The sequence below is a fragment of the Centroberyx gerrardi genome, chromosome 21 (assembly GCF_048128805.1).
Source record: "Centroberyx gerrardi isolate f3 chromosome 21, fCenGer3.hap1.cur.20231027, whole genome shotgun sequence".
Taxonomy (NCBI): Eukaryota; Metazoa; Chordata; class Actinopteri; order Beryciformes; family Berycidae; genus Centroberyx; species Centroberyx gerrardi.
Window position 1 is genome coordinate 952,923 of NC_136017.1, and position 11,333 is coordinate 964,255.

Genomic DNA, 11,333 nt, shown 5'->3' on the forward strand with positions numbered 1-11,333 from the left:
TCACTCACTCACTCACACACGCACACACTCACTCACTCACACACACACACACACACTCACACACACACACACACACACACACACTCACACACACTCACACACACACACACACACTCACACACACACACACACACACTTCACCTTGTTAAAAATAAATGTAATTCTTTTCTTATATTCTTGTATTTTTATATAAAGAAAGTCGTATTACTATCGTATTATTTCTTTAACTCCAGTAAAACATCACAGATTTTTCCACCTGTCCGCCCCTATTCTATTCTATTCTATTCTATTATATTCTATTTTTTCTAGGTTTTCTTATATTATATTCTACTGTGTAATATTGTAGTTATGTTCATAGGGCGTAGCAGCAGGAGATGAGAAGGTATTCTACTCTACTCTAATATGAACTACTGTATTCTACTGTGGTTACATGCGTTGGGAGCTGCAGCAGAGGGTGGATACTGCATTTTATTTTATTCTACTTTTCTCTTCTATTTTTTTCTATTCTATTCCACTGTATTCTTGTCGTAGTTACAGTTCCTGCAGCAGGAGGTGGACATGGTGTTCTACTGTGTTCTACTGTGTTCTACTGCAGGTTCGTGCGGCGGGAGCTGCAGCAGGAGGCGGACATGGTGTTCTACTGTGTTCTATTGTGTTCTACTGTGTTCTACTGTGTTCTATTGTGTTCTACTGTGTTCTACTGTGTTCTACTGTGTTCTACTGCAGGTTCCTGCGGCGGGAGCTGCAGCAGGAGGTGGACATGGTGTTCTATTGTGTTCTACTGTGTTCTACTGTGTCCTACTGTGTTCTACTGCAGGTTCCTGCGGCGGGAGCTGCAGCAGGAGGTGGACATGGTGTTCTACTGTGTTCTACTGTGTTCTACTGTGTTCTACTGCAGGTTCGTGCGGCGGGAGCTGCAGCAGGAGGTGGAAATGCGGATCGGCGTTCACTCCGGCTCGGTGCTCTGTGGAGTTCTGGGTTTGCAGAAGTGGCAGTTTGACGTGTGGAGCTGGGACGTCGACATCGCCAACAGCCTAGAGGCCGGGGGGCTGGCAGGGTGACACACTCACACACACACACACACACACACACACACTCACATACACACACACGTTAGGTTTCCATCCATTAAGTCAATTTTAAGCAAACTTTGAAACTGTTTCAGATATAAAATGCGTTCGGTGTCGTTCCTTCAGCTGCTGTGTTGCAAACTCTTTTCCCAGGAAAGAAGCTATTGGCAATTTAGCGTATGACATCATCTGATTCAGTCCGCTGTATTCTCCTGTCAGGAGGATTCATATCTCCCGGGCGACTCTGGACTGTCTGGGCGGGGTCTTTGAGACGGAGGCGGGTCACGGCCAGGAGCGCAACGAGTTTCTGCGGAAACACAACATCGACACGTACCTGATCCGCCAGGCGCCCCGGGAGGAGGCGGAGCCACCGAGGGCGCGGCGACCGAGTTACGACGAGATGGCGACCTGGAGCGCCGAGCTGCCGTTTGGAGACATCCTGGGAAGGAGCTTTGTAAGATTAAAAACCCTGAGGGAAGCAAAGAAGGAATTACAAATACTGTACAGGCACAAGAATGCTTCAGGACACTAAGGACCCTAAAAATCTAGTAAGGGCCCTAAAAAAGTAGTAAACACCCTAAAAACTTTTTAAGGACCCCATGAACTTAGTAAAGACCCTATAAACTTATTGAGGACCCTAAAAATGCAGTGAAGACCCTAGGAACTTAGTAAGGACCCTAAAAACTTTGTAAAGACCCTAGAAACTTAGTAAAGACCCTAAAAACTTAGTAAAAACCCTAAAAACGTAATAAGGACCCTAAAAACTTAATAAGGACCCTAAAAACGTAATAAGGACCCTAAAAACGTAGGAAAGACCCTAAAAACGTAGGAAAGACCCCCAAAATGTAGTAAAGACCCTAGGAACTTAGTAAAGACCCTAGAAAATTAGTAAAGACCCGAGAAACTTAGTAACGACCCTAAAAACTTAGTAAAGACCCGAGAAACTTAGTAAAGACCCTAAAAACTTAGTAAAGACCCTAGAAACTTAATAAGGACCCTAAAAACGTAGTAAAGACCTTAGGAACTTAGTAAGGACCCTAGGAACTTAGTAAGGACCCTAAAAACGTATTTAAGACCCTAAAAACGTAGTAAAGACCCTAGGAACTTAGTAAAGACCCTAGAAACTTAATAAGGACCCTAAAAACGCAGTAAAGACCCTAGGAACTTAGTAAGGACCCTAAAAAATTAGTAGGGACCCTAGAAACTTAATAAGGACCCTAAAAACACAGTAAAGTACGTAGGAACTTAGTAAGGACCCTAGAAACTTAGTAAGGACCCTAAAAACGCAGTAAAGACCCTAGGAACTTATTAAGGACCCTAAAAACTTAGTAAGGACCCTAGAAACTTAATAAGGACCCTAAAAACGCAGTAAAGTATGTAAGAACTTAGTAAGGCCCCTAGAAACTTAGTAAGGACCCTAAAAACTTTGTAAGTGCCCTAAAAACTTAGTAAAGGTGATTAAACCTTAGTAGGGGAACTAAAAATGAAGGACACTGAAAACCCTTAAGAAGCATCAAACGTCTTTATATGGACATTGAGTTCTAAAAAAGGATCCTAATAATAATCAGTACATCATCTGTCGTGGCACCTCGCTGACCTTTGACCTTCTGACCCGCAGATCCTCGCCACCTTCACCAACGGCTCTCTGACCCAGCTGCCCAATCAGGCGGCGGCTCAGCGCTCGGGGGCGCGGGAGGTCAACAAGAGGATCCGGCAGGCCATCGAGGTGCGGAGCGGCGAGCGCATGAGGAGGGAGCACATCACCGCCTTCACACAGGCCTTCAAGGACACACACATGGAGGGCAAGGTGCACACACACACACACATGTTCTAAATGTGTGTAAAAACTACCAGTACATGCAGGAATAGTGTGCGGTCAGGCATCTCGAGTGCGGTACACGTGTGAAACTCTATTCAGTTTCTATGAACAAAACAATAAATCCACATTTTCTGTTTTTTCGTTTTTTTGTGTGTTCTAATAATTGATGTGAAATGTGTTTGGTGTAAATGATTCAATAAATAAAAGTTGCCCTGTTTGTCAACAAGATGTTCCAGTGAGGTTCAGAAACATTGTTGGGGCAACACGCTGGAAAAGTTGCCAATCAAGATTTTGCTATGGGCTGAAAGCAACAAAGTTTATGCAACCCACTGCTGAAGTTGCTTGTCAGAGTTGCCCAAAAAGTTGCCCGGTTTATCACTGTTTCCTGGCAACAAGATTTTTCTATGCGGTTCAAGCAACGATGGCGAAGCAACTTCTTGAGCAATGTTGCCCAAAAATTTTACTGCTGCCTAAAGAGAATAGAAAGGGAGAGAAAGATCAGGATTCTAATGTTCTCCTCCTTCCCTCCTTCCTTCCCTCCTTCCTTGCCCCGTCCTTCCTTCCTTCCTTTCTTTGTTGTTCCTGTGCCGAACAGAAGTTTTCTAGCTTGTCAGCATTTTGTGACTCCAGATAATTAAATTATGAAGATCATCAGCTGATTGACAGCTGAGAAAATGTTTTGAGCGATTAACAACAAATACATTTCTTATTAATTATTAGAAGACAGAAAGAACTTGAGCGAGGCACGCCTCCTGTAGCGCAGTGTGGGCGTGGCCTCAGATAAAAAGTAGATTCAACTCTTTATTGACAACATTTGGATCCATGATGGATCTTGAACAACTTTAATTTTAATTTTATTTGAAACGTAAATAAATCATCAATAAAGTGCTATCTTATCTTATCTTATCATGGCATTCTTATCTTTGTGGAAAGTCCTTGAGCCTGTCTCACCCTCTGTCTCACCCTGTCTCACCCTCTGTCTCACCCTGTCTCACCCTCTGTCTCGCCATCTGTCTCACCCTCTGTCTCACCCTCTGTCTCGCCATCTGTCTCAACCTCTGTCTCACCCTCTGTCTCACCCTCTGTCTCACCATCTGTCTCAACCTCTGTCTCACCCTCTGTCTCTCCCTGTCTCACCCTCTGTCTCACCCTCTGTCTCTCCCTCTGTCTCACCCTCTGTCTCACCATCTGTCTCAACCTCTGTCTCACCCTCTGTCTCACCCTCTGTCTCACCCTCTGTCTCACCCTCTGTCTCGCCATCTGTCTCACCCTCTGTCTCACCCTCTGTCTCCTCTCTGTCTCACCCTCTGTCTCACCCTCTGTCTCGCCCTGTCTCACCCTCTGTCTCACCCTCTGTCTCCTCTCTGTCTCACCCTCTGTCTCACCCTCTGTCTCCCCCTCTGTCTCCTCTCTGTCTCACCCTCTGTCTCACCCTGTCTCACCCTCTGTCTCCTCTCTGTCTCACCCTCTGTCTCACCCTGTCTCACCCTCTGTCTCCCCCTCTGTCTCCTCTCTGTCTCACCCTCTGTCTCACCCTGTCTCACCCTCTGTCTCCCCCTCTGTCTCCTCTCTGTCTCACCCTCTGTCTCCCCCTCTGTCTCCTCTCTGTCTCACCCTCTGTCTCACCCTGTCTCACCCTCTGTCTCCCCCTCTGTCTCCTCTCTGTCTCACCCTCTGTCTCACCCTCTGTCTCCTCTCTGTCTCCTCTCTGTCTCACCCTCTGTCTCCTCTCTGTCTCACCCTGTCTCACCCTCTGTCTCACCCTGTCTCACCCTCTGTCTCCTCTCAGTATTCCCAGATGAGAGACGAACTCTTCAAGTCCAGCATGGTCTGTTCCTTCATCATGTTGCTGCTGCTGATGGCTGTCCAGGCTCTGATGCCCTCCCCAAGGTACCTGTCTGTCTGACTACCTGTCTGTCTGTCTGACTGACTACCTGTCTGTCTCTGTCTGACTACCTGTCTGTCTGCCTGCCTACCTGTCTGTCTGTCTGTCTGTCTGACTACCTGTCTGTCTGCCTGACTACCTGTCTGTCTCTGTCTGACTACCTGTCTGTCTGCCTGCCTACCTGTCTGTCTGCCTGACTACCTGTCTGTCTGCCTGACTACCTGTCTGTCCGTCTGACTACCTGTCTGTCCGTCTGACTACCTGTCTGTCTGTCTGCCTGACTACCTGTCTGTCTGTCTGACTACCTGTTTGTCTGTCTGCCTGACTACCTGTCTGTCTGCCTACCTGTCTGTCTGTCTGACTACCTGTCTGTCTGTCTGTCTGTCTGTCTGTCTGCCTACCTGTCTGTCTGACTACCTGTCTGTCTGCCTGACTACCTGTCTGCCTGACTACCTGTCTGTCTGCCTGACTACCTGTCTGTCTGCCTGCCTGTAATGTAAACAGTTTGCAGTGTAATCTTTCAGCTGAAGTTAAAACATTAAAATCAAAACTCCAGAGTGTCTGTTGCCCAACTTGTTGCTCCTCTGTGCTCAGGTTGCGTCCCATGCTGGCTCAGTTTGTGGTGAGCGGGTGCGTTTACTTCCTGCTCCTGCTGATGACGCTGGGGGAGGAGTTTAAGCGTTGCCCCGCCTCCCTGCAGGGCGTGTGCTGCTGGGTCCATGAGACCAAGAGCGTGCGCACGCTGCTGACGTTCACCGCCATCGCCGTCAACTTCACAGTTGCTTCTTCTGATATAGTGAGTCCCAGGCACACTGCTGTGTGTGTGTGTGTGTGTGGTGACACTGGGCAATTTCTGTGGCAATGTCATTGGGCAACGCTCCCACCACAGTCCAACACAGAGGGTCAGGGTGCCTGTTAGAGTTGCCCAAAAAGTTGCCCTGTTTATCACTGTTTCTTGGTAACAAGCTTTTCGGATGGGGTTGAGCAGCAACGCTAATGTATTCAGACCGGCCTGAAAAGTTGCCTTTTCTGTCAGTTTCCTTACAGCAACATGTGGTTAAGAAACATTGTTGGGGCAACACCCTGGAAAAGTTGCCAATCAGAATTTTGCTATGGACTGAAAGCAATATTGGTAATACAACCCACTGCTAAAGTTGCCTATCAGAGTTGCCGAAAAGGTTGCACTGATTATCACTGTTTCCTAGCAACAAGTTTTTTCTATGGGGTTAAAGCAACAAGCAACTTCTTGGTCAATGTCAATGCTCCAAAAATAGGAGTTGCCCAAAAAGTTTATTACTGCCTAAAGAGAATAGAAAGGGAGAGAAAGATCGGGATTCTAATGTTCCTCTCCTCCGTCCTTCCTTCCTTCCCTCTTTCCCTCCCTCCTTCCTTCCTTCCTTCCCTCTTTCCCTCCCTCCTTCCTTCCTTCCTTCCCTCTTTCCCTCCCTCCCTCCTTCCTTCCTCTCTCCTCCTCTCCTCTAGTTGTGGTGTGACTCAGTAGAAACAGAGGAGCGTCACATCAACACTTCCTCCTGGCCGGTCAACATCTGCACACACCCCGAGGTGAACACACACACACACACACACACACACACACTCACACACACACACACACTCACACACACACACACACTCACACACAGCAAAATCTCACTTTATTATGGATGATTGTAACTAACTACCTGTGTGTGTGTGTGTGTGTGTGTGTGTGTGTGTGTCTTTGTGTGTGTGTGTGTGCAGTACATGGTGCTGAGCGGTGTGGTTGCCATGGTTACCTGTGCGGTGTTCCTCAGGTTGAGTTGTGTGTTGAAGCTGGCTGCTCTGCTGCTGGCCGCCGCCCACTACACCTACCTGATAGAGACACACAGGTACACACACACACACACACACACAGGTACACACACACATACACTGACCTGGCCACATCTGCAGCATACAGCAAGTCTCTCTCTCTCTCTGTCTCTCTCTCTCTCTGTCTCTCTCTCTCTCTCTCTCTCTCTGTCTCTCTCTCTCTCTCTCTCTGTCTCTCTCTCTCTCTCTCTCTCTCTCTCTCTGTCTCTCTCTCTCTCTCTCAGGTCTCACCAGCTGTGGAGGAAGGGAGTGTGTGTTGTTCTCATGGCGATGTTTGTAGTGGCAGTCGTCTACAACAGCAGACAGGTGAGTTCTACTGAGCTCTATTCTACTCTCTACTCTGTCTTCCTCTCCTCTCCTACAGTATGTTGTAAATGAAGAAGAAACAAAGAACAATGAAAAAGAATAGACAGGATGAAAGGACTATATTCTTTAATTTAAAACGCGTACGGCTCCATACCCCACAAACTGGTCGAGGCGGCACTGAGTGGCACAAGCTTGAGAAGGGGATCAACACTGGCTGGACCATTTCAGTGATCCTTTTTGTGCTGGCCATGAACATGCTGCTGAAGTCTGCTGAGCTGCAGAGGCCGTTGTGGAAATTCTGCAATAAAGGAGAGCAAACACAAACTTGTCTTTCTGGCTTTTATTTTAGCATTTGGAAATGGGCTGAAGCATACAGAGAACGAAGGTCCCCACAGCAATGAGCAAGGATCTGCTCTCAGTACAGTATATTTACACCTCAGTGACCCTGATAAGAAAGGAACTGCTACAGTCTGTCTCGCTATCTGTCCGCCTCCAGACCCAACCGCAGCTTCCTCTGTCTGGTCAGCAAGCAAGCAGGTGCGGGCCTCGGGGATCCTGTTCAAACTGGTTCTGCTCATCCAAAAGGAGACGTGACCTGGTCTTGACCTGGTCACACAAGTTATTATACAGACACTCAATAGTTTTCCACTCTTACATCACAGTACACAGTCTAAGTTGCATTTTTCCAGCACAAGGCCCACTTACCAAGTCCGGCCCATCAGGGCCTTCATGGATGACCGGACCGTGACAACAACATCTGTCCCAGGGAGCAGGTGGATCCTGAAGGGCCTGGAGGAGCTGATCAAGTGGGCTCGCATGAGCTTCAAGCCAGCGAAATCCAGGTCGCCGGTGCTGAAGAGAGGGAAGACTATTGACAAGTCCCGCTTCGTGCTTGACAGCACTCCAATCCCAACCATCACGGAGAAACCAGTGAAGAGCCTGGGCAAGGTGTTCGACTGCGGCCTGAGGGACGCAGCATCCATCCGAGCGACCAACCAGGAGTTGGAAGCCTGGTTAGCTGCACTGGACAAATCAGGCCTACCAGGCAAGTTCCTGGCCTGGATTTACCAACACGGTATCCTCCCGCGGATCCTCTGGCCCCTTCTGGTCTACAAGGTCCCGATCGCTACAATCGAGGGCTTTGAGAAGAGGGTCAGTAGGTTCCTGCGCAAGTGGCTCGGACTGCCTCGAAGCCTGAGCAGCGTCGCCCTGTACGGTCATAACAACACGATGAAGCTCCGCATCAGCAGCCTGAGCGAGGAGTTCAAGGTGATCCGTACAAGGGAGGTTCTGCAGCACCGGGAGTCTCGCGACCCAAAAGTCTCCCAGGCCGGCCGAGGCCTGACATGGTGCCGCTGTCCGTAAACACCGAGCAGGTCATCCTCTCGGAACTCATCGAGGAGGCCAACGAGAGGAAGAGGGCCGAGTACGCTGAACCGGTGGAGCGGTGCCGCAGCAGCGGGTGGCGAGCGAGGTGCAAGCCCATTGAAGTGGGGTGCAGAGGGTTCGCCGGCCAGTCCCCCTGCAGGGCCTGCAACATGTTGGGCATCACAGGGGCCAGGAGGCGAGGGGCCATCAGGATGGTTGCCTCCAGGTGGTTGTGGATCGAAGTGCTACCTGAACACAAGCCGGGGCTCGATCACCCCCGGCTGGGTCGCCTGGGTGACGGTGTCTGATGACCCGGGAGCATCACTGATGATGTGTCCAGGTGCATCGCAAGATGTATGCTTAACTACCATTTGGCATCTTACTTTTCCTACTTCATCATCTTCACTTTGCTTGTTTTCTTTTCCCTCTTCTTCCTCCCCTCCTGTGTGTGTGTGTGTGTGTTCTTCTTTGGTGGTAGCTGGAGGCGACGGCGCGGCTGGACTTCCTGTGGCGGCTGCAGGCCCGACAGGAAGTGGAGGACATGAAGGAGCTGCGGGAACACAACGAGGTTCTGCTGTTCAACATCCTGCCGGCGCACGTCGCCCAGCACTTCCTGGAGAGAGAGAGACACAACGAGGTGTGTGTGTGTGTCTCTGTGTGTGTTCAAGTGCGTCTCTCTCCCTCGCTCTTTGTGTGTGTGTGTGTACTCTGTTTTTGCATATTTGCATATTATTTATATATGTGCGTGTTTGACTTGGTAATCTACAGTTAGACTTGGGACTTGACTTGGGACTCGAGTGAAGTTGACTTGGTCACACCTCTGCAAAACAGTGTCAGTCCGTCTGGTGTGTCAGGAACATGAATGGTGATATCAGCTCCATGTTATTCTGCTGTCAGGAACATGAATGGTGATATCAGCTCCATGTTATTCTGCTGTCAGGAACATGAATGGTGATATCAGCTCCATGTTATTCTGCTGTCAGGAACATGAATGGTGATATCAGCTCCATGTTATTCTGCTGTCAGGAACATGAATGGTGATATCAGCTCCATGTTATTCTGCTGTCAGGAACATGAATGGTGATATCAGCTCCATGTTATTCTGCTGTAGTAATCACTAATGAGACTCTTGACCATCACAGTTTCACAAGCTCTCCATCCAAATTATATTATTGTCACTTTGTAATGACATTTTTAAATTGTTGTTTACATTCTAGCAGCCAATGGCATCGCTAGAAAGATTCGAGTCTCAGAAATAAACAGAATTCTGCACAGTCAGACTTTGTTGTCACTGAACTTTTATTGATCACATCGTATCCTGGTTGGATTGATCCTGAACCTCAGATCACATATCAAATCATTTTGTGTGTGTGTGTGAGTGTGTGTAGGAGCTGTACTCTGAGTCTTTTGAGCGTGTTGGAGTGATGTTCGCCTCTCTGCCTGGCTTCTCAGACTTCTATGAGCAGCAGGAACTGGCTCAGCAGCACGTCTCCTGTCTCCGCCTCCTCAACCACATCATCGCAGACTTCGACGAGGTCTCACACACACACACACACACACACACACACACAAATGTTCATACAACTGTTCATGATCATTTTGTAAATATCCTGTTTGTTCTTTCCTTCCTTCCTTCCCTCCTTCCTTCCTTGCTTCCTGTCTTTTTTTTCCTCCTTCCTCATTTCCTTCCTTTTTTGTTTCCTTCTTTCATTCCTTCCTTCCTTCTTTCCTCCTGTCTTCCTTCATTCCTTCTTTCTTTGCTTCCTTATTTCCATTCTTCCTCCCTTCATCTCATACTTCCTTCCTCCTTCCTTCCTTCCTTTGTGCATTCCTTCTCCCCCCCCACCCTTCCTTAATTTCTCTCTCTCTCTCTCTCTCTCTCTCCTCCAGCTCCTAGATGAATCTTATTTCCAGGAGGTTGAGAAGATTAAAACCATTGGTAGTTGTTACATGGCAGCTTCCGGTCTTTCTCCTGACAGACAGGTCAGTACACTGAGCAGCTGCTGGTTTCCTGTCTCCATTCAGTAGTTAGTTGTGTTTTCTTCTTGGTGGATAACCGGCCAATCGTAGACGAGGTGACGTCACCTCCAGATGTTTCCAGCAGCTACAGTGGAGTTTGATATGAGAAAATGTTTCAGGATGTAAAACATCAGCGGTAAACGTCAGGTTTTGGTGTCAGTCCCTCAGAATCAAAGAGCGAGGGCTTCTTTCTAGAGCCGCCATTTTGCACCGAGAGACGTTCAACAATCATACAGGGAGAAATCCATCGTAGAAGAGGAGAGAGACCAGTTTCTCCACCACAGGAGCAGGAGAGAGACCAGAATGCACTGCAGGAGCAGGAGAGAGACCAGCATGCACTGCAGGAGCAGGAGAGAGACCAGAATGCACTGCAGCAGAGACAGGCTGGGTCTGAGGAAGGGAAGACTCTCGCTCTGCTGTCACTATCTCTCTCTCCTCCTAAATGTAAAACCAACTGTTCTCTCCCCTTCATTGGTGGTTGTTGCAAGGCATTCTGGGAAACAGAGTAAATCACTAACTGCAGTAGAAGCAGATGAGGCAGGTTGAGGAAAAGTTAGTTTACCAAAATAGTAAATTACCAGGTTTTTTTTGTTTTTGTGTGTGCAGGCGTTTCATCATGTGGAATATTTTTCTTAGTTTTCACTCCAACAGCAAACAGATAAAACCCTGAAGGATAAGATAATGGTGAATCATAATGGAGATGTATATCTGTGTGTGTGTGCGTGTGTGTGTGTGTGTGCGTGTGTGTGTGCGTGTGTGTGCAGGAGTGTGAAGACAAGTGGCATCACCTCAGTGAGCTGGTGCTGTTCGCTCTGGCCATGCAGGAGACACTGAGACACATCAACACACACACAGGGAACAGCTTCCAGCTGCGCGTGGGTACGACACACACACACACACACACACACACACACACACGCACACACACACACACTCACTCACACACACTCTACTCACAGAAATGACTAGAATGTAGAAAAATGTAGAAATATAACTTCCTTCTTTCTGTTTCCTT

At 48.1% G+C, this 11,333-nt stretch overlaps 1 protein-coding gene across 1 annotated transcript in view; it reads left to right on the plus strand.

Moving 5' to 3' along the window:
• LOC139921669 (adenylate cyclase type 8-like) overlaps nucleotides 1–11,333 on the plus strand; it is a 23,689-nt gene that overhangs the window by 7,031 nt on the left and 5,325 nt on the right. Inside the window, exons 9-20 of the mRNA XM_078291229.1 lie at nucleotides 899–1,057; nucleotides 1,290–1,524; nucleotides 2,689–2,877; nucleotides 4,679–4,779; nucleotides 5,369–5,570; nucleotides 6,257–6,337; nucleotides 6,515–6,642; nucleotides 6,850–6,931; nucleotides 8,778–8,936; nucleotides 9,688–9,834; nucleotides 10,190–10,282; nucleotides 11,083–11,206. Of these exons, the coding sequence (XP_078147355.1) occupies nucleotides 899–1,057; nucleotides 1,290–1,524; nucleotides 2,689–2,877; nucleotides 4,679–4,779; nucleotides 5,369–5,570; nucleotides 6,257–6,337; nucleotides 6,515–6,642; nucleotides 6,850–6,931; nucleotides 8,778–8,936; nucleotides 9,688–9,834; nucleotides 10,190–10,282; nucleotides 11,083–11,206 (1,700 nt within the window). The remainder of the gene's footprint in view (nucleotides 1–898; nucleotides 1,058–1,289; nucleotides 1,525–2,688; nucleotides 2,878–4,678; nucleotides 4,780–5,368; nucleotides 5,571–6,256; nucleotides 6,338–6,514; nucleotides 6,643–6,849; nucleotides 6,932–8,777; nucleotides 8,937–9,687; nucleotides 9,835–10,189; nucleotides 10,283–11,082; nucleotides 11,207–11,333) is intronic.